This window comes from Bos taurus, chromosome 18, assembly GCF_002263795.3.
Source record: "Bos taurus isolate L1 Dominette 01449 registration number 42190680 breed Hereford chromosome 18, ARS-UCD2.0, whole genome shotgun sequence".
Lineage (NCBI taxonomy): Eukaryota > Metazoa > Chordata > Mammalia > Artiodactyla > Bovidae > Bos > Bos taurus.
Genome location: NC_037345.1, coordinates 25,273,585 through 25,294,136, shown reverse-complemented (window position 1 = coordinate 25,294,136; position 20,552 = coordinate 25,273,585). Strand labels below are relative to the sequence as shown.

At 47.8% G+C, this 20,552-nt stretch overlaps 1 protein-coding gene across 1 annotated transcript in view; it reads left to right on the top strand.

Annotated features, from left to right (window-relative positions):
- The first annotated feature begins 3,898 nt into the window (after positions 1 to 3,898).
- Positions 3,899 to 20,552, top strand: part of PLLP (plasmolipin) — a 30,076-nt gene continuing 13,422 nt past the window's right edge. The window contains exon 1 of the mRNA NM_001099123.1: positions 3,899 to 4,165. Within this exon, the coding sequence (NP_001092593.1) occupies positions 4,031 to 4,165 (135 nt within the window). The 5' untranslated portion in view covers positions 3,899 to 4,030. The remainder of the gene's footprint in view (positions 4,166 to 20,552) is intronic.

Sequence of the window (20,552 nt, the reverse complement as noted above, 5' to 3'; positions counted from 1 at the left end):
CTTGCTTGGAAAATCCCATGGACAGGGGAGCCTGTTGGGCTGCAGTCCATGGGGTCGCTGGGAGTCGGACACGACTGAGCAACTTCACTTTCACTTTTCACTTTCATGCATTGGAGAAGGAAATGGCAACCCACTCCAGTGTTCTTGCCTGGAGAATCCCAGGGATAGGGGAGCCTGGTGGGCTGCTGTCTATGGAGTTGGACACGACTGAAGCAACTTAGCAGCAGCAGCACAGTGGTTAAGACTCTGTGCATCCACTTCATGGGGTAAGGGTTCAATCCCTGCTCTGGGAACTAAGATCCCGAATGCCACAAGGCACAGCCCAAACACTCTCTTAGCAAGGATTTAGGACCTAGGTGACCTGGTTCCAGGCTTCCCAGGTGGTAAAGAATTCACCTGCCAAGCAGAAGTCGCAAGAGACACAGATTTGATCCCTGGGTTGGAAGATCCCCTGGAAAAGGAAATGGTAACCCATTCAAGTATTCTTACCTGGGAAATCCCATGGACAGAGGAGTCTGGTGGGGTCAGGGGGTCTCAAAGAGTTGAACACAATTGGGCACCACCACTGACCTGGCTTTTGGCTGCCTCTTGAACTTCACCTCTCCCCAATCCCTTCATTTTATAAATTTATGTCCCCCCCTCAAAGATGCCAAAGTCTTTCCTGCCTCAGGACCTTTGCACCTATGGTAGTTTTCTGAGCCTAGAATGCTCTTTTTCTGTCTGATTCTTATGCATTCTTCAAGTCTCTGCCTAAGTGCTTACACTTTCCCTGACCCAGTTATTTAAATGACACCCCCAAATCTCTATTATTCTTTCCCAGGGCATCTTGATTTCTCTTGTAGTATTATCATCAAATTATCTATATATCTGTGGATTTGTATATCTCGAGACTGTCTCTCCCATCACATTCCCTGAGGGTAGAGTCTCTGCTTGGATGGCCCACAGCGCTGTTCTCAGTGCCTGCTGTTGTTCAGTGGCTCGGTCCTGTCCAACTCTTTGCGACTGCATGGACTGCAGCATGCCAGACTTCCTTGTCCTTCACCATCTCCCGGAGCTTGCTCAAACTCACGTCCGTTGAGTCAGTGATGCCATCCAACCATCTCACCCCCTGTTGTCCCCTTCTTCTGCCTTCAATCTTTGCCAGCATCCAGGTCTTTTCTAATGAGTCAGTTCTTCACATCAGGTGGCCAAATATCGGAGCTTCAGCTTCAGCATCAGTCCTTCCAGTGAATATTCAGGATTGATTTCCTTTAGGATTGACTGGTTTGGTCTCCTTGCAGTCCAAGGGACTCTCAAGAGTCTTCTCCAACACAATTCAGAAGCATCAATTCTTGGGCGCTCAGCCTTCTTTATGGTCCAACTCACATCCATACATGACTACTGGAAAAACCATCCCATTGACTAGATGGACCTTTGTTGGCAAAGTAATGTCTCTGCCTGGTGTACACCGAACATGTGCTCAGTGCTGGAATCCCCACAGCCTCTGCAATTATGCTCCATCCCCACCCCATGGACAACAGGCCCTGCACACAGTAGGGGCTTGATCAGAGTAGGGAGACTTTGTAGAATTACGGAAAACTTCCCTGGTGGCTAGTGGTAAAGAATCTGCCTGCCAATGTAAAAGACACAGGAGACGTGAGTGCTGTCGCTGGGTTGGGGAGATCCCATGGAGTAGGAAATGGCAACCCACTCCAGTATTCTTGCCTGGGAAATTCCATGGACAGAAGAGTCTGGGGGTTACAGTCCATGGGGCCGCAAAGAGTCGGACACGACTAAGCACGCACAAGACTAGACGGGTGCTCTAGATGATGTGTGGAGGTGGCCTTTCGAACAGGAGGAGGGGAACTCACCCTGGGAACAGAGAGACCCTCTCCTCCACAACCTCAGCTGGCTCCCTGTCCCCCTGTCCCAAGAACCCAGGGCTTCCTTGGCAAAAGTGGGGGCTCTGGGTGGGCGTCACATTCCAGTCTGGGGACAGGTTCCTTCCCACTTTTTCTGACCGGAGGCGAGTGAAATTGGTTTGGAAGAAAAGGTCGAAGAAAAAAAACACAACAGTACAGTGATTGAGTCTTGCTTGTTGCCATTTGAAAGGAATGAAAGTGGGATTAAGCAAAAACACAGAATCCAAACCAAAACCAAAACAAAAATACTCTACTGTTTTAGAATCTGCCTCGGAAACAATGGTCTTACTGTTTTCTGTGTCATCCTAAAATCAAGGGTTTGCTCGACAGCTTTGTTCTGCACTTGGCCTCGAGCAGTCTGCAGAGAGGCTGGGCTCTGGGTAACGATTTTGCTGTTACCAAGAAGCATTTCTCATTCCCTGAGTATCTACTGTCTGCATGGGGTGGAAAAGAGGGTCTCAGGTGCTTTGGGAAGGGGATGGGGGGGGGGGTTGAATATCCAGTTGAGTAAATATCAAGTGTCACCTTCTCTGAGAGATTATCTTTGATTTCTTTTTGTTTTTTAAAATATCTGCTTATTCATTTGGGTGCACCAGGTCTTCGCTGCAGCAGGTGGGATATTCTATTTTCCTTGTGGCCTGTGGAATCTGTAGTTGCGGGATCTAGTTCCTTGACCAGAAATCAAACTCATGCCCCCTGCACTGGGAGCATGGAGTCTGAGCCACTGGACCACCAGGGAAATCTCCGAGAGGTCATCTTTGACTACTCTGTCTAAAATTTACCTCGTGGTCATCTCTGTCACACTCCTGTTTTACTTATGTATTTCTTTATGGGCCACACCACGTGATATCTGATTTCCCTGACCAGGGATAGAACCCATCCCATCTGTGAGAGCCCTGAGTCCTAACCACTGGACCGCCAACGAATTCCTGGTTGTTGTTGTTTTTAGTTATAGCACTTGTCACTATCTGAAGTTATTTTTTCTCTCCAGTTTATACTTGTCACCTCCAGTAGGAAGTGGGATCATAGAAGCCCTCGTGTGTTTTTTTGCTTGTGTATTCACATGGCCTGGGATAGGGTCTGACAATATAGTAAGGTCTCAACAATCTCTGGTGATGAATAAACGAAACAATTGTCTGTGCTGGTCTCTATAGCCTGAGGGGTGTGTGTGTGTGTGTGTGTGTGTGTGTGTGTGTGTGTGTGTGTGTGTGTGTTTGTGCGCGCGCAAGTGAGTTTCAGGGCGCAAGTGGAGCAAAGAAACTGTAACTTCAACATCATCTCCCGCTTTCTGACAACCTCCCCGCCCCACACCTAATGGCAAAAAACTTTCCGTGCAATATTTCATTCATTCTGCCGAAGGCTCTGTGAAGTGAGATTCATTCCTCTCCCTGTATTACAGACGAGGATACTGAGGCTCAACGATCTTCTAAGTTACCGCTCCATCAGTTCAGAAGAGAAGACCACATCAATTGAGTCATAAAAGCATCTCCTTCCACGCACTCTCACATTTCATCCAGACCCTCCCCTCATGGATGCTCGGTCATCTGGGACTCTTTGGGAGTCTCGACACAGCGATGACGATCCTGCTTTACGGGGAGACTTCAGAGAAGTGCAGGAGCTCGCCCAAGAGCACACAGCCCTAGAGAGACATCCAGGAGGGATGTGGGTAGCTTTGCAAGCCTCCGCCAGTTTATCCTGAGGCTCGGAAGCCAACGGCGAGGAGGGCGCGGAGCGATCAAAGCCGCCCCGAATGTGGGGGAAATTGCCAGCAGCCGGCTTTCCGGGGAGAGACAGGTGCAGATGTCCAGGCTGGTTCTGGTGGAGCCATCTCATTGACCGCGGCCTCACTTTCCGCGTCTGTAAAGAATTGGCGACTTCGTGTGCGGGTCGGAGCTGGACTGGCCGGCGGTGAGCGAAGGGTTAACGGGGCGGGTCTCGTGACGAGGGCCGGGCCGGGATTCCTGTAGCACCTGGCGGCTCGCGGCTCCCCGCCCAGACGCCGCGCGTAGCTCGGGGAGCCGCAGCGCCAGCGGGAGCCCCCCGGGGAGGAGCCGCGCAGAAGCCGGCACCTGCCGCGGGAGGGGCGGCGACGACGGCCGGAGCAACCTCGGGAGGCGAGCGGAGGCGCCATGGCAGAGTTCCCGTCCAAAGTGAACACGAGGACCAGCAGCCCGGCGCAGGGAGGCGGCGCCGTGGTGTCGACGCTGAGCCCGGACTTGGGGTTCGTGCGCTCCAGCCTCGGTGCGCTCATGCTCCTGCAGTTGGTGAGCGCGCTCGCGGGGCCTGGGCCCCGGGACCGGGTTAGGGTGGTGGTGTAGGGGGGTCCCGGCCGGGCCTGGAGGGGTCGGGGACTCCGGAGCTGCCTTTTTTCTTTGCTCCCCGCACACCCCCAACCTAGGCTCACACACGCCCCAGTGCGCCTTGCCTTCCTCGGGGGGCGCTTGTAGGACGGACGCTCCCAGGATCTCCTTGGTACCCTCTCACCGCGAGACGCCCTAGTTGCCGTCTCTTAGAGCACACGCAAGATGTACCAATGTCAGAGTGCCCATCACCAGCGCCCCATCATTCCGTCCCCGCTGGTCACCAAGAGGTCATCCACAGAAGCGCTCACAAACGCCACAATCACTGCGCGCGACTGTTTCTCCCGGACTCTGGCTCTCCCTTTGCCAGGACTATGCCCTTAGCCCTCCAGCACCGCCAGCCTGAGGCAAAGTCCGATCTCAGCTGATCCTCTGCCGAGCTCCGAGCTGCTCCCGGTGGCTGTACCCCAGAACACTCTTCGTCTAATCGAGCGGGCACGTCCGGGGGCAACACAGACCCTTCAGCGGGCCCTACGGGCCCCTGTGAGGGAGTCCGACCCATCTAGCTTTCACTGAGTAACCTGCCGCTTTCCGGCCGGTTTGGCCCCTGAGGGCCAAGATACCACGCCCAGCGTTGGGGGAGGGTTTGGTGGGAAGGCAGAGGCAGGAATCCTGTATCCAATACCCTCTGTAGACCCCTGCCGAGGCGGATCGATGGGCACACCCCTTTCGGCAGCAGTTTCAGGCTTGGAGGTGTTAGCTTCCCGCCCACCCCCGCCCCGCCCCGCAGTACCCTCTGGTGCCAGTCTGGGAGCTGGGTGGCTGCCCTGTAGGAGGGGCTTGTTGCGTTTTCAGGGGACTAGCGGGAAGATCGGAGAAGGCAATGGCACCCCACTCCAGTACTCTTGCCTGGAAAATCCCATGGACGGAAGAGCCTGGTAGGCTGCAGTCCATGAGGTCGCTAGGGTCGGACACGACTGAGCGACTTCCCTTTCACTTTTCTCTTCCTGCATTGGAGAAGGAAATGGTAACCCACTCCAGTGTTCTTGCCTGGAGAATCCCAAGGACGGGGTAGCCTGGTGGGCTTCTGTCTATGGGGTCGCACAGAGTCGGACACGACTGTAGTGACTTAGCAGCAGCAGCAGCAGCAAGAAGATGGAGGCGGGTCAAGATCCATCTTCCGTTAGGGCACCTTCTGCTGTCCCACTGCTCGGTCCTAGCAAGAATGCCAGGGGTCAGCACAGAAGGCAGGGGCCCAGATCAAGCTTCCCTCTTTACCCAGGTGATCACACTTCCTCCTGGACCAGTGCTATCTCTTTCAGTTCAATTCAGTCACTCTGTCGTGTCCAACTCTTTGCGACCCCATGGACTGAAGCACCCAGGCTTCCCTGTCCATCATCAACTCCCTGAGCCAGCTCAAACTCACGTCTATCTAGTCGGATGGTTGGATGACATCCAACCATCTCATCCTCTGTCATCCCCTTCTCCTCCTTCCTTCAATCTCTCCCAGCATCAGGGTCTTTTCAAATGAGTCAGTCGTTCGCATCAGGTGGCCAAAGTATTGGAGTTTCAGCTTCAGCATCAGTCTTTCCAATAAATATTCAGGACTGATTTCCTTTAGGATTGACTGGTTTGATCTCCTTGCAGTCCAAGGGACTCTCAAGAGACTTCTCCAACACCACAATTCAAAAGCATCAATTCTTGGGCGCTCAGATTTCTTTATGGTCCAACTCTCACATCCATACATGACTACAGGAAAAACCATACTGTTGACTAGATGGACCTTTGTCAGCAAAATAATGTCTCTGCTTTTTAATAAGCTGTCTAGGTTGGTCATTGCTTTTCTTCTAAGGAGCAAGAGTCTTTTAGTTGCATGGCTGCAGTCACCATCTGCAGTGATTTTGGAGCCCCCAAAAATAAAGTCTGTCATTGTTTCCACTGTTTCCCCATCTATTTGCCATGAAGTGATGGGACCAGATGCCATGATCTTTGTTTTATAAAATGTTGAGTTTTTTTTTTCTTTAATGTGAATGTTTTAAGCCAAATTTTTCACTCTCCTCTTTCACTTTCATCAAGAGGCTCTTTAGTTCTTCTTCGCTTTCTGCCATAAGGGTGGTGTCATCTGCATATCTGAGGTTCTTGATATTTCTCCCAGCAATCTTGATTCCAGCTTGTGCTTCATTCAGCTGGCATTTAGCATGATGTACTCTGCATAGACGTTAAATGAGCAGGATGACAATATACAGCCTTGACGTACTCCTTTCCCAATTTGGAACCAGTCTGCTGTCCCATGTCCGGTTCTAACTGTTGCTTCTTGACCGAGATACGGATTTCTCAAGAGGCAGGCTAGGTGGTCTGGTATTCCCATCTCTTGAAGAATTTTCCAGTTTGTTGTGATCCACGCAAAGGCTTTGGCGTTGTCAGTAAAGCAGAAGTAGATGTTTTTCTGGAATTCTTTTGCGTTTTCTATGATCCAGAGGATGTTGGCAATTTGATCTCTGCCTTTTCTAAATCCAGCTTGAATATCTGGAAGTTCTTGGTTCACATACTGTTGAAACCTTGCTTGGAGAATTTTCAGCATTACTGTGCAAGTGTGTGAGATGAGTGCGATTGATCTGTAGTTTGAACATTCTTTGGCATTGCCTTTCTTTGGGATTGGAGTGCAAACTGACCTTTTCCAGTACTATGGCCACTGCTGAGTTTTCCAAATTTGCTGGCATATTGAGTACATCACTTTAACATCATCTTTTAGGATTTGAAATCGCTCAGCTGGAATTCTGTTACCTCCACTAGTCTTTTTTGTAGTGATGCTTCCTAAGTCCCACTTAACATTGGACTCCAGGATGTTTGGCTCTAGGTGAGTGATCACACCAACATGGTTATCTGGGTCATGAAGATCTTTTTTGTATAGTTCTTCTGTGTATTCTTGCCACCTCTTCTTAATATCTTCTGCTTCTGTTAGGTCCATACCATTTCTGTCTTTTATTGTGCCCATCTTTGCATGAAAATTTCCCTTGGTAGCTCTAATTTTCTTGTTGAGATCTCTAGTTTTTCCCATTCTATTGTCTTCCTCTATTTCTTTTCATTGATCACTGAGGAAGGCTTTCTTATCTGTCCTTGGTATTCTTTGGAACTCTGCATTCAGATGGGTATAGCTTTCCTTTTCTCCTTTGCCTTTAGCTTCTCTTCTTTTCTCAGCTATTTGGAAGCCCTCGTCAGACAACCATTTTGCCTTTTTGCATTTCTTTTTCTTGGAGTTGGTCTTGATCACTGCCTCCTGTACAATGTCACGAACCTCCATCCATAGTTCTTCAGGCACTCTGTCAGATCTATTCCCTTGAATCTATTTGTCACTTCCACTTTGATTTAGGTCATACCTGAATGGTCTAGTGGTTTTCCTGAAGATGGAGAAGCCCTATACTGTCAGCAAAAACAAGACCACAAGATTGGGAGCTGACTGTGGCTGAGATCATGAACTCCTTATTGCTCTCTCTTTCAGAATTCCTCAGATCTCTTCCTGTGAGCCCTGTCCCCAACCTCACCCTCAGGGTTTCTTGGAGGGGCTTGTAGGTGTTTGTCCCCACCCCAGGAAAAAATGTAGAATTGGAATCTCAGTCACTACAGCCCAGAAATCTGCATTTTAAACTCCTCTGAGTTGTCTGGCAGATTCTCTGGGAAGGGAGGAGAAGGGGCAGAGGTTCCCCCAAATTTAAATCTGCTGGTAGGAAGGGCCTGTCTGGAGCGATGCTGAGTGCTAGGCTTCTGGCTGCTTGTGAAGGGAGCAGTTGCCAAGCATGAAGGAAGTCCCCGACCCAAGGGTGTGGAAGCGCAGAGGAGAGGGAGAATCAGTTCTGAGTTCAGGAAGGCTTGTGGAAGAAAGGTGGCTTTTGACATTGCCCTTTGGGCTTCCCTTGCAGCTTAGCTGGTAAAGAACCTGCTGGGTTTGATCCCTGGGTTGGAAAGATCCCCTGGAGAAGGGAAAGGCTACCCACTCCAGTATTCTGGCCTGTATAGTCCATGGGTTCGCAAAGAGTTGGACACCACTGAGCGACTTTCACTTCACTTCACTGATATCTGACGCAGAAGTAGGGAAAGGTCGCCTTCTAAAAGGGCAGGTGACCATGCAGGCCAAGGCTTAGGGCTGGGGAAGCTGAAGAGAAGTGGGGAGCAGGCTTCCCTGGTGACTCAGATGGTAAAGAATCTGCCTGCAATGCTGGAGACCCGGGTTCAATCCCTGGGTCAGGAAGATCTGGAGAAGGGAATGGCAACCCACTTCTGTATCCTTGCCCGGCAGATCCCATGGACAGAGGAGCTCTGTGGGCTACAGTCCATAGGGTCACAAATGGTCGGACATGACTGAGTGATTGAACACACATACACACATGGGGAGAGTAGCCAGCAGGTTGATTTAGCTGGTGGAGGGGAAGAAGTTGTCCTCTACCCATCGAGTTCTTCTGGCTGGTCTAAGAGTTAAACTGACATGAAAGAGATGAACATGAGAAAAATCAAACAAGGTTTAATGCTATGTACACATGGGAGAGACCCAGGAAAACTGAGAAGCTAAAAAAATGGCCAAAGCCCTCCCCTTAAATCCCATCTTCAGCTAAAGAAAAAGAGGATGTTGAGGATGTGAGGTCAGTAATGGGATGTGACCGGGAAAAGCACAAGAAACAAGGGTAAGGTTGTGCGGATTTAAGTCGTTGCTTTTTCCATAGATGTGTTTCTAGAGATTTGGTCAACCTCCTTTCCCTGCTACTGTGAGGGAGACATCCTTACAAATGTAAGTATTTCTTACAAAAGAGTAAGGAGCCTTGGTTTTCAGCTTTTCCCTTGCCTGCTTTTCTTAGCAAATAACCAGCTTAAAATTGATATGCCAGAAAGATGAGTTTTTGGATGGTAAATTTTGCTCTGCTACACCGGAGTTGAAGCACTTGTTTCTGGGTGGCCAGAAGCTGAGGGAGATAAGTGATGATGGTTTTCTGTTTGCATTCTTAGGGGGGTTGGAACCGCAGGGGGCTCTAAGCTGGGCTGAGGATGAGGAGGCCATAGGGTGGGTCCCCCAGGGTTCACTCTTGGTAGACAGGACCTGAGCATCAGCCCCTTTTGCATTTGAACAATGAGACTTGGAATAAGGGGAACTAGAGGAAGGGCCTAGTTCCCCTTATTCCAAGTCTCATTGTTCAAATGCAAAAGGGGGTGATGCTCAGGTCCTGTCTGGTGGGCTGGAGTCCATGGGGTCGCTAAGAGTCAGACACGACTGAGCAACTTCACTTTCACTCTTCACTTTCATGCATTGGAGAAGGAAATGGCAACCCACTCCAGTGTTCTTGCCTGGAGAATCCCAGGGACGGGAGAGCCTGGTGGGCTGCCGTCTATGGGGTCGCACAGAGTCGGACACAACTGATGCAACTTAGCAGCAGCAGCAGCGGAGGAGGGGCCTGCTGTGTCTGCAAGAACTGAAGTAGCTTCTGCTAGAGGAGGCTTGTGTCTCTTGATTTGGGGGTCCCTGTGGGCTTGGCACCCCACTCCAGTACTCTTGCCTGGAAAATCCCATGGATGGAGGAGCCTGGTAGGCTGCAGTCCATGGGGTCACTAAGAGTCGGACACGACTGAGCGACTTCACTTTCACTCTTCACTTTCATGCATTGGAGGAGGAAATGGCAACCCACTCCAGTGTTCTTGCCTGGAGAATCCCAGGGACGGCGGGGCCTGGTGGGCTGCCGTCTATGGGGTCGCACAGAGTCGGACACGACTGAAGCGACTTAGCAGCAGCAGCAGTGGGCTTAGCAGCCCAGTCCTGAGCAGCATTTGGCTCCCATCACACACAGATGTAGACAGAGGTGTCGATGGAATGTAGGACTGGCCCAGAGAGCTGTGGGGGAGCTTGGCACTTAGACTCCAGGGACTGGCTGTGAGTGGGATGGCCGTCCTTTGCCCTCCCTGCAGTGTTTCTGGAGCCCAGAGTGGGAGGATGAGAGTCTCCTATTGGAGTGCTGAAGACCTGCACCTTTTCGTGACTTCACCAATTGGCTTGTGGGAGAAGCTGCTTCCTGAACTGTTTCTCTGGCAATGGACAGTTCCATGGGGTCTGAGACAAACGGGGCTCCACTCAACAGGCACCACGTCTGCTGGGCAGCCAGTGTGGCTCCCACCACTCAGATGCCAGCTAGGCTCCAGGCTCTTTGCTAAGAGCTTCATTTTCTTGTATATTCCTCCACTTTACAGGTGAGGAAACTGAGGCTCAGGGGTCAGTTCTTGGCCCAAGAGCTCATAGAGTGTTAGAGCTGGGATCAAAGGCCCCAGTGGCCTGACTTTTCTGATCTGCACTTAGTTATCACACTCAGCTGGGCTCCTCCCCAGCTGGACACTGGGTGTGGTGCTGTTGTGGGAGCAATGGAGACCCCAGGTCCAGTGCCTGCTCTCTGGAGCTCTTCGTCTCTGAGGGAGGTGCTCAAAGGATGAGCTTCCTATGGAGGGATCAGGTGGGCTGCCTGGAGGAGGCAGTACATGGGAAGGTATCAGACATCTGTGTTTCCCAAGATCTGGTGAAGGGTTCCAGATGTGGGAGGAGGAAGAGGGGCTGGGTAGGAAGACCCCAGCTTCTTGAGAAGGAGATGTGTTCTTTGTTTAGTATTAAATGTGTCCTGAAGAACCAACCTCAGTGGTCACTGATTGTCACTTCCCCCACCCCATCTAGCTTCAGAAATAATATGAAATGGGATATGATATTAAGTCACATATGACAGAAGAGTTAAAGTAATATATTTTTTAAAGTTGGTAGTGTGTGTGTGTGGAGATGGGGTAGGGGCTGACTTAAAGAGAGCTGAGAAGAATCTAGACTCCGTCACAAATTTAAGGCTGTTGATTCTTTGTTGAGTTTCCTAGCAGCCTAGGTAAAAAAGGGAAGCATGAATTTATACAGATAGCATCTAAAAAGGAAGAAAAATAAAAAAGGAAGCAGGCATGCCTGGTCTAGAGATAACTCTTGGTCTTAAAAACCTGGAAGCTTTGATGCTGCAGATCTTTGTGTGGCTAGTGGGTGGAGGAACTTTGTGGAAGCTGTGGTTAACTTGGCTGATCCCAGAGACTTATATAGAATAAGTATAAAGTGAAGTGCACATTTCTTCTTCTTCTTTTTTTTTTTTTAATCTTCCCCCAGGCCCGGGGAGAAAGGTGATCTCCTGGGTTTGCATGCATGTATGCTAAATTGCTTCAGCTGTGTCTAACTTTTTGTAACCCTATGAACTGTAGCCCGCCAGGCTCCTCTGTCTATGGCATTCTCCAGGCAAGAATACTGGAGTGGGTTACGATTGCCTCCTGCGATCTTCCCGACCCAGCAATCAAACCCATGTCTTTTATGTCTCCCGCATTGGCAATCAGGGTCTTTATCACTGGTGCCACCTGGGAAGCCCCACGTGGGTTTACTGATGAAGGAACAGACTTAGAGAGGTTGAGGAACTAGTACAAGGGCAGTCAGAAGGCTTGGGACAGAGAAGCCCTATGAATGGTCTGTGACAGTAGGGCCATTTGTGTTTAGAAGCTTCTATCCTATCCTTGGGGCTTCCCCAGTGGCTCAGCGGTAAAGAATCCACCTGCAATGCAGAGATGCAGGAGACGTGGGTTCAATCCCTGGGTCGGAAAAGACCCCTGGAGGAGGAAATGGCAATCCTCTCCAATATTCTTGCCCAGAGAATCCCATGGACAGAAGGGCCTGGTGGGCTCCAGTTCATAGGGTCACGAAGAATGGGACATGATGACTGAGTGACTGAACACACACACAATTCCCAGTTAGCAGTTGAACAAACACATTGGAAGCTTCACTTGCCACTTGATGACAGTGATCCATGGGCGGTAGTGAGAGGATTGGTGGAAGCAGAGAAGTTTGGTTTCAAATCCTGGCTCTGTGATCTTGGACAAGTTCCCTAATATCCCTGAGCCTCAGTTTCCTTGTCTGTGAAATGGTGATGGTGAGATTTTGGGGAAGGTGGAAGCTGATGCCTGCAGAGGGCTTAGCACAGTGTGTGTGAGAATGAAGGAAAATTATTAGGATTCACAGGGTCATAGAAATCTAGGGCTCTTACGCTTGCTCCCAAAGGTCCCCAGGTGTCTCCTCAGCAAGAGCTTGTAGGCTCCCAGGGACAGGGAGCTCAGTCTCTCTAAAGGATGCCTGCTGCATCCTTGCACGCCTGGGAGTGTGAGAAAGTCCTTCCTCTTGGTAACCTGGGTCTCTCTCCAGCCCCACAAGGCATGGCAGCTCCTCTCCAGGTTGGAGGCAGGACAGGACCTGAAAGTCAGCTCTTTAGCCTGGTGAGACAATGTTGTTGAGGTCTGAGAGGTGCGAGCAGAGGTTGGCCATATTGGGATCTCAGTGTTGGGGACTCACAGGGTTTTCCTTAGCATTGAATTTTGTGGGTTCCATCTCCCTAGGGCAGCATTCCTGATGCTGCACGCTCCCCACCTTCATGCTCCACTGTAGGGAGCACAGCAGTGCCTGTATTGTTAGCTCGGCCTACATGCCCCACTTGTGGTTGGGGGATTCTCAAATGTTTGGAGTCAATTTGTAGTTATATAACCAATATATGGACACGTTCTCCTTAAAAAGCAAAAACCTATTACAGATAAGACTAAAATTATCCTTGGATCCCCTGCCTGTCTCCCCAAAGGAACTGCTGTACTGGGGTGTTTCTATTTCTTTTTCCCATGCATTTGAAAAAACACTGATGGCTTAATTCTGTATCCTTTGTTCAGTTACTTGTCTTATAACCGCTGCACCTGCATCTCTTCGAGCTGTCTCCCTCCTTCTTAACCGTTCAGGCTATTCCAGAATGTCGCTGGTTGGACCCGAGTTCATTTAGCCGTTTTTCTGTGGATGGGCCTGGTTTTTGTTTTGTTTTGTTTTTTATTTTGGGCTTCCCTTGTGACTTAGCTGGTAAAGACTCTGCCTGCAATGTGGGAGACCTGGGTTCGATCCCTGGGTTGGGAAAATCCCCTGGAGAAGGGAAAGGCTACTCACTCCAGTATTCTGGCCTAGAGAATTCCATGGACTGTATGGAGTTGCAAGCGTCAGACACAACTGAGTGACTTTCACTTCACTTTTTTTATTCTTTGTTTTTTAAAAACTTTTAATTTTGTTTGGGGTATAGCCAATTAGCAATGTTGTGATAGTTTCAGGTGAACAGGGAAGGGACCCAGCCATATGTATACATGTATCCATTCTCCCCCAAAGTCCCCTCCCATCCAGGCTGCCACATAACATTATATAGCATAACAGTGCTGTACAGTAGGTTCTTGTTGGTTATCCATTTTATATGTAGCACTGTGTAAATGTTGATGGGCCAGTTTTTTTTTTTTTAATGCTTTTATTCTTTTAAAAATATATACAGACATATAGCAAAAACATTTCAGCAGTCCAGAGGGCTATTAATGAATACAAAGGGTTATCAATGAATATATAATCTCTCATCCTGGTTGGGTCACTGCCCACACCCCCATCCCTGGCCCTTGCTGGAGGCATTATGAGTGTGACATTCCAGGGTGAGTCAGTGGGTTATTTACACAAAATACAGGTAGCTCTGCCCCACCTGTGCCCTTCCAGTCTTTCCCTCCTGGCAATACACCTAGGGATGTCCTGTATCATTGCACAGAGAACTACATGTATCTTTCTTTTTTAATCCTTTCTTTTCTTAATTTCTTTAATAGATAATATATTATCAACAGTCCAGAATAAAATAGAATGGGAAAGAGCACCATGAGCAATCTCTGTGCCCTTTGGTTAGAGTTGACTGCCCCCATGCCCACTCTGTTCTATTTCCTGTGTATACCCCAACCTCTCCCCACTTTACCCCAGGGCTATCATCTAACCAGGTGGTGCAGTGGTAAAGAATCTGCCAGCCACTGCAGGAGACTTGGATTCGATCCCTGGAGAAGGAAATGACAACCCACTCCAGTACTCTTGCCTGGAAAATCCGATGGACAGAGGGCCATAGTAGGCTACAGTCCATGGGGTCGCAAAGAGTCAGACACGACTGAGCCACTTCACTTCACTTCCTCCCTATAACCCTTACAAATGCTGACCCTTTATTCCCAACTTATAACTAGACCAATTCCAGCTCATCCTCAACACCATTGAGGACATCTTTGTGCCATTTCTTTGCAACGACTTTTGGGCACTACAACCATTTGGGAAACTATCTTGGAAGGGATGGGATCTAAAATTCTAAGTGTAAATCTTGATCAAATTGTGTGGTGGATTTTAACTTAAGGGTAAAATTTTGGATAGGATGGGAGTTAGAGACATTATCTCAATTTGGATCTGTAACGGGTCAGGCGGCATCAGTCCCAACCAATACCCTCCTGGGTCTTATCGTCCAGGATTGGGAAAGATTCAGACTACTGGGATTAAAAACAAAGAAACTTGTTAGGCTATGTAATCATGTTTGGCCATGACATGAGCTAGGAAGCCAAGAAAAGTGAAAAAAGTGAAAGTGAAGTCGCTCAGTCGTGTCCGACTCTTTGCGACCCCGTGGACTGTCGCCTAAAAGGCTCCTCTGTCCATGGGATTTTCCAGGCAAGAGTACAGGAGTGGGGTGCCATTTCCTTCTCCAGGAGATCTTCCTGACCCAGGGACTGAACCCAGCTCTCCCACATTGTAGGCAGACACTTTACTGTCTGAGCCAGAAACTAAGAAAAGCGGCCATTAAATGGATCTCTGAGTTATGATACTATAGTGCAGCTAGATTTATATTGTAGAAGGAAATTTAAATGGAGTGAGCTTCCATATGTTCAAATTTTCATGGCCTTGTATTTATACTGCTGCTGCTAAGTCGCTTCAGTCATGTCTGACTCTGTGCGACCCCATAGTCGGCAGCCCACCAAGCTCCGCCGTCCTTGGGATTCTCCAGGCATGAATGCTGGAGTGGGTTTCCATTTCCTTCTCCAGTGCATGAAAGTGAAAAGTGAAAAGTGAAATTGAAGTCTCTCAGTCGTGTCCAACTCTTCGCAAGCCCATGAACTTCAGCCTACCAGGCTCCTCTGTCCATGGGATTTTCCAGGCAAGAGTACTGGAGTGGGTTGCCATTGCCTTCTCACTGTATTTATACAGTGAGACCCAAAAGGAATTTAAGGTGCATGTAGTTCAAAGGGATAATTATAGTAAGGAGACAGAAGACATTTTAACTGATCTACCGTATGGAGCCATCCAAAGGTTAAATCCTCTGCAAGGAGGAGCCAGAGCTACTCCTTGCCTACTGGGAGGAACCATTACCTCAGGGGAAGACACAGCTAGGGCTGAAAAGAGGCCCCACCCATATTCAGGAACTTGTTTGTACCCTGAGTTACCCAAGTTCAGTTCAGTAGCTCAGTCATGTCTGACTCTTTGCAACCCCTTGGACTGCAGCACGCCAGACTTCCATGTCCATCACCAATTCCTGGAGCCTACTCAAACTCAGGTCCATTGAGTCAGTGATGCCATCCAACCATCTCATCCTCTGTCTAACCCTGCTTCTCCTGCCTTCAATCTTTCCCAGCATCAGGGTCTTTTCCAGGGAGTCAGTTATTCACATCAGGTGTCCGAAGTATTGGAGTTTCACCTTCAGCATCAGTCCTTCCAATGAATATTCAGGACTGATCTCCTTTAGGATAGACTGGTTGGATCTCCTTGCAGTCCAAGGAACTCTCAAGAGTCTACTCCAATACCACAGTTCAAAAGCAACAATTCTTTGGTGCTCAGCCTTCTTTATGGTCCAATTCTCACATCCATACATGACTACTGGAAAAATCATAGCTTTGAGTAGACCTTTGTTGGCAAAGTAATGTCTCTGCTTTTTTATATGACTGTCATAGATGTTTTTTTATAGGTTTGTCATAGCTTTTCTTCCAAGGAGCAAGAGTCTTTTAGTTTCGTGGCTGCAATCACCATCTGCAGTGATTTTGGAGCCCAATAAAATAGTCTCTCACTGTTTCCATTGTTTCCCCATCTATTTGCCATGAAGTGATGGGACCAGATGCCATGATCTTCGTTTTTTTGAATGTTGAGTTTCAGGTCAGATTTTTCACTCTCCTCTTTCACTTTCATCAAAAGGCTCCTCAGTTCCTCTTTGCTTTCTGCCATAAGGGTGGTATCATCTGCATATCTGAGGTTATTGATATTTCTCCTGGCAATCTTGATTTCAGCTTGTGCTTCATCCATTCCAGCATTTTGCATAATGGACTCTGTATTTAAGTTAAATAAGCAGGGTGACAATATACATCCTTGACATACTCCTTTTCCAATTTGTAATCAGCCCATTGTTCTATGTCTGGTTCTAACTGTTGCTTCTTGGCCTGGATACAGATTTCTCAGGAGGCAGGTAAGGTGGTCTGGTAATCCCATCTCTTGAAGAATTTTCAACAGTTTTTTGTTTGTTGTGATCCACACAGTCAAAGGCTTTGGCGTAGTCAATAAAGCAGAAGTAGATGTTTTTCTGGAATTCACTTGCTTTTTCTATGATCCAACAGATGTTGGCAATTTGATCTCTGGTTCCTCTGCCTTTTCTAAATCCAGCTTTAACATCTGGAAGTTCTCAGTTCACGTACTGTTGAATCTCACTTGGAGAATTTTGAGCATTACTTTGTTAGTATGTGAGATGAGTGCCATTGTGCGGTAGTTTAAACATTCTTTGGCATTGACTTTCTTTGGGATTGGAATGAAAACTGACCTTTTCAGCTAGCACTGTCAATGATATAAGTTACCAACGAATGCCCCTACAGTTTTGCCTCTAAGAGAAGTTCCTGATGGAAATTGAGGAACAATATGTGTCTATGTACCTTTCTCAATGTCTGATCTAAGTGTGGCAGAGGACAAGTTGGGAAGTTTTTCTGAGGATCCTGAACTCTTTACAAAAGAATTTACCCCATTAGTAAGATCTTTTGATCTCACCTGGGGGGACTTAGATTTTACTATCCCCTTGCTGCACCCCCAAGGAAAAGCAGGATATAATACTGGCAGCCAGAGCCCATACAGGCCAACTGGCAGCCCAAGCCAACAGGGCCATGCAGTGCACTGGGTGGGGAATGATGCTTCCCTGAGGCAAATCTGCAATGGAATTACCAGCTGAATTCTATTGATAATAGATAGATGGACCATATGATTAACTGTTTAATAGAGAGTATGAAGAAACTTGCAGTAAAACCTGTTAATTATGAAAAGGTGAAAAAGGTCCAGCAGGGATAGGATGAAAAACCTGCAGTCTTCCAAAGGAGATTAGTGGACGCTTTTAGGAAGGATACCTAAGCTTTAAGGAGTATATCCCTCCTCTTCTGAGGGACAGGATGCATGCATTTCATAGCCCAGTCTGCCCCAGACATCAGGCACAAAGTTCAGAAAGCAACTGCTGGTCCTCAGACTCTAATGAATGATTTGTTCCAATTGGCTTATTTGGTTTTCAATAATGGGGATATGGTTGAAAAGACTGAATGCACCCAGAGAAACATGCAAGAGACCCAAATGATTGCAATGGCTTTGTCTGCTCAAAGACCACCAACTAGGAGGCTGCCCTCTCTTGGACAATCTGGTCCTGGTGGACCACGAGGCCCATGGATACACATATAAGGCCAGTATAGCCTCTGTGGACAAAAGGGGCACTGGAGGAAGCACTGCGGTCCATGTGTCCTTTGCAAGTAGCCAGGCATTGGCAGGGGGAACGCCCCAGACACCAGGCAGCAGAGGCCCCTCAACCGTTGATGGTTTTGCAATCAGAAGACCGATGGGACCCAAGGCCAAAAATGGCTCTGCCTAAAGATACCATCTACATAACTAATGTCAAGCCTCGGCTGATCATTGATGTGGCTTGGTGGAATTTCTTACAGATACTGGTGCAACCTTCTCAGTCTTAGCCCAAAGGATTGGAAACCTTAGCTTACATACCAACAAATAAAACACAGGCAGTTTTGAAAGCCCTAGGCTTGATAGAGGAAATGCCACAACCTTGCTATACTAAAGGAAAAAATTGGGCTAAAAATAGGGGGTTAATAAGTCTAAGGGGATGGTATGTGTTAGATGAAAATACTGTGATTCCACAAGCTCAGCAATGGAAAGTAATCAAGGTTTTATATGAAACTACCCACTATGGATGTGAAAGTGAAGTGAAACGTGAAGTTGCTCAGTCGTGTCTGACTCTTTGTGACCCCATGGACTGTAGCCTACCAGGCTCCTCAGTCCGTGGAATTTTCCAGGCAAGAGTACTAGAGTGGGTTGCCATTTCCTTCTCCAGGGGATCTTCTGGGCCGAGGGATCAGAACCGGGTCTCCCACATTGCAGGCAGACGCTTTACTGTTTGAGCCACCAGGGAAGTAAGATAAGAATGTGAAGCTCTTTGGAATTTACTACAAAGATTGCTTGTGGGTAAAGGAATGAAAATGGTGGTGACCCAGATTACCAAATCATGTGACACATGTTTACAAAATAATCCTAGAAAAATGCCACCCCCTCCTCCATTATTTAGACCCATTCAACACCAAGAAGAACTGGTAAATTGATTTTACTCAGATGCCCAAGTCCAGAGGAAACAAATTATTTATTGGTAAAGGTAGACACATTCACTCGGAGAAGGCAATGGCACCCCACTCCAGCACTCTTGCCTGGAAAATCCCATGGACGGAGGAGCCTGGTAGGCTGCAGTCCACTGGGTCACTAAGAGTTGGACACGACTGAGCGACTTCCCTTTCACTTTTCACTTTGATGCATTGGAGAAGGAAATGGCAACCCATTCCAGTGTTCTTGCCTGGAGAATCCCAGGGACGGGGGAGCCTGGTGGGCTGCCGTCTCTGGGGTCGCAGTCGGACTCGACTGAAGCGACTTAGCAGCAGCAGCAGACATTCATTAAATGGCTAGAGAATTTTCCCACATGGACAGAAAGAGTAACAAAGAATTTGATTAAAAAGATAATCACACCTTTCGGATTACCTCAATATATACAAAATGATAATGAACCTCTCCCAGATTTAGGAATTATTTTGGGAGAATGCTTTGGGTTCTCAAGATCATGACTAAAATTCTGAAATAGAAACTATGAGGTCTCTGTGTTTGTGTGTTCATATGTGTCTATATGTGTGTTCTGGATGTCTAATATTGCCAAAAGTTAATTCACAAAAGAGCTCTAATTGACTTAAAGGAAATTAAATACTCATATAAATACTCAAAATACAAAATAATCCAGCCAGAATTCATTTCAGTCTCATGTTATCTGAAAAATACTCAGGACAAAACTGATATCTGGTGATTGAAAAGTGAAAGATTGAAAAATTGAAAGTGGTTTAAGCTTTTTGGTGTGATTAATATAGGCAAAGGGTTACACATGATCAGGATTTTCTAAGACTGAATTAAATTTAGTTGGGTAAATGGATTTTGTTAGGAATGGGCTAAAGTAAAATAAGACTGGATTTGATTTCTCCCTCCAAAGAATTCTTGAAATCCTTCTTTGGACAAACAGATTGAGATGAGTTTCTTTGCCTGTAAGTGATTTGTATTTGCTTTTGAGATCTTTAGGGAAAAAACCTTTAGGTTAGGGAAAAAGTATAGTCTCCTAGTGACTTATGATCTTATCTAACTGAAAACTAACTTTGGGATGTTTTAGAGGGCTCCTGTGTTATCTCAAAGAGAAATATTTAACTAGGGTTATTTGGTATATTATGTTAAATATGATCATTTGTAATTCTGGTTATCGTAACCAACTTTATCATACACTGTAATCAGATGTTTGACCATGCCTTTTGAGTCTTTTGTCATTTATACATATTTATGTACCCTGGTGCTGGTTCAAAAAAGGCTTCATCATCCAGAAGATACATAAGAAGGCTAAGGAACCAGTTACAGCAGTTCTGCATCAAGATGGCTACGTAGGGATTTCAGCCCATGTAGACTAAAACAAGGAGCCTCCCTTGTCCCTGGGGCCCCTAGATCGGGTATCCAGAATTACAGAAGATGGACCTTCCCTTCTGCTTCCCAAACTGGGTTTTGGCTGGGTTAGTGTCCCAGCCACGTGGGTTCAAGTCCCAGGCTGGGTTTTGGCTGGGTTCGAGTTCCAGCACATGGGTTCAAGTCCCAGTCTGGTAAATGGTTTCACCCCAACCCTATTCCCAGCAGGCAGAGAGGCCAGGTCTCATGGGGCTGTGAAGTGCCTGTGATCCCTGCAGCCAGCTCTCTCTGGAGGGCCAATGGCAGGGAGCAGACTAGGGTGCTGAAAACATTGCTTCTGTCATCCCCTCAGGGTTCAAGGACCGCCCCTGCCCCTTCTCTGCTCCCACCTCCAGGGCACTGATATTCCCTCCCAGTTAGTCTCCAGGGAATGTCCCTACCTTCTGGGATTTGGAATTG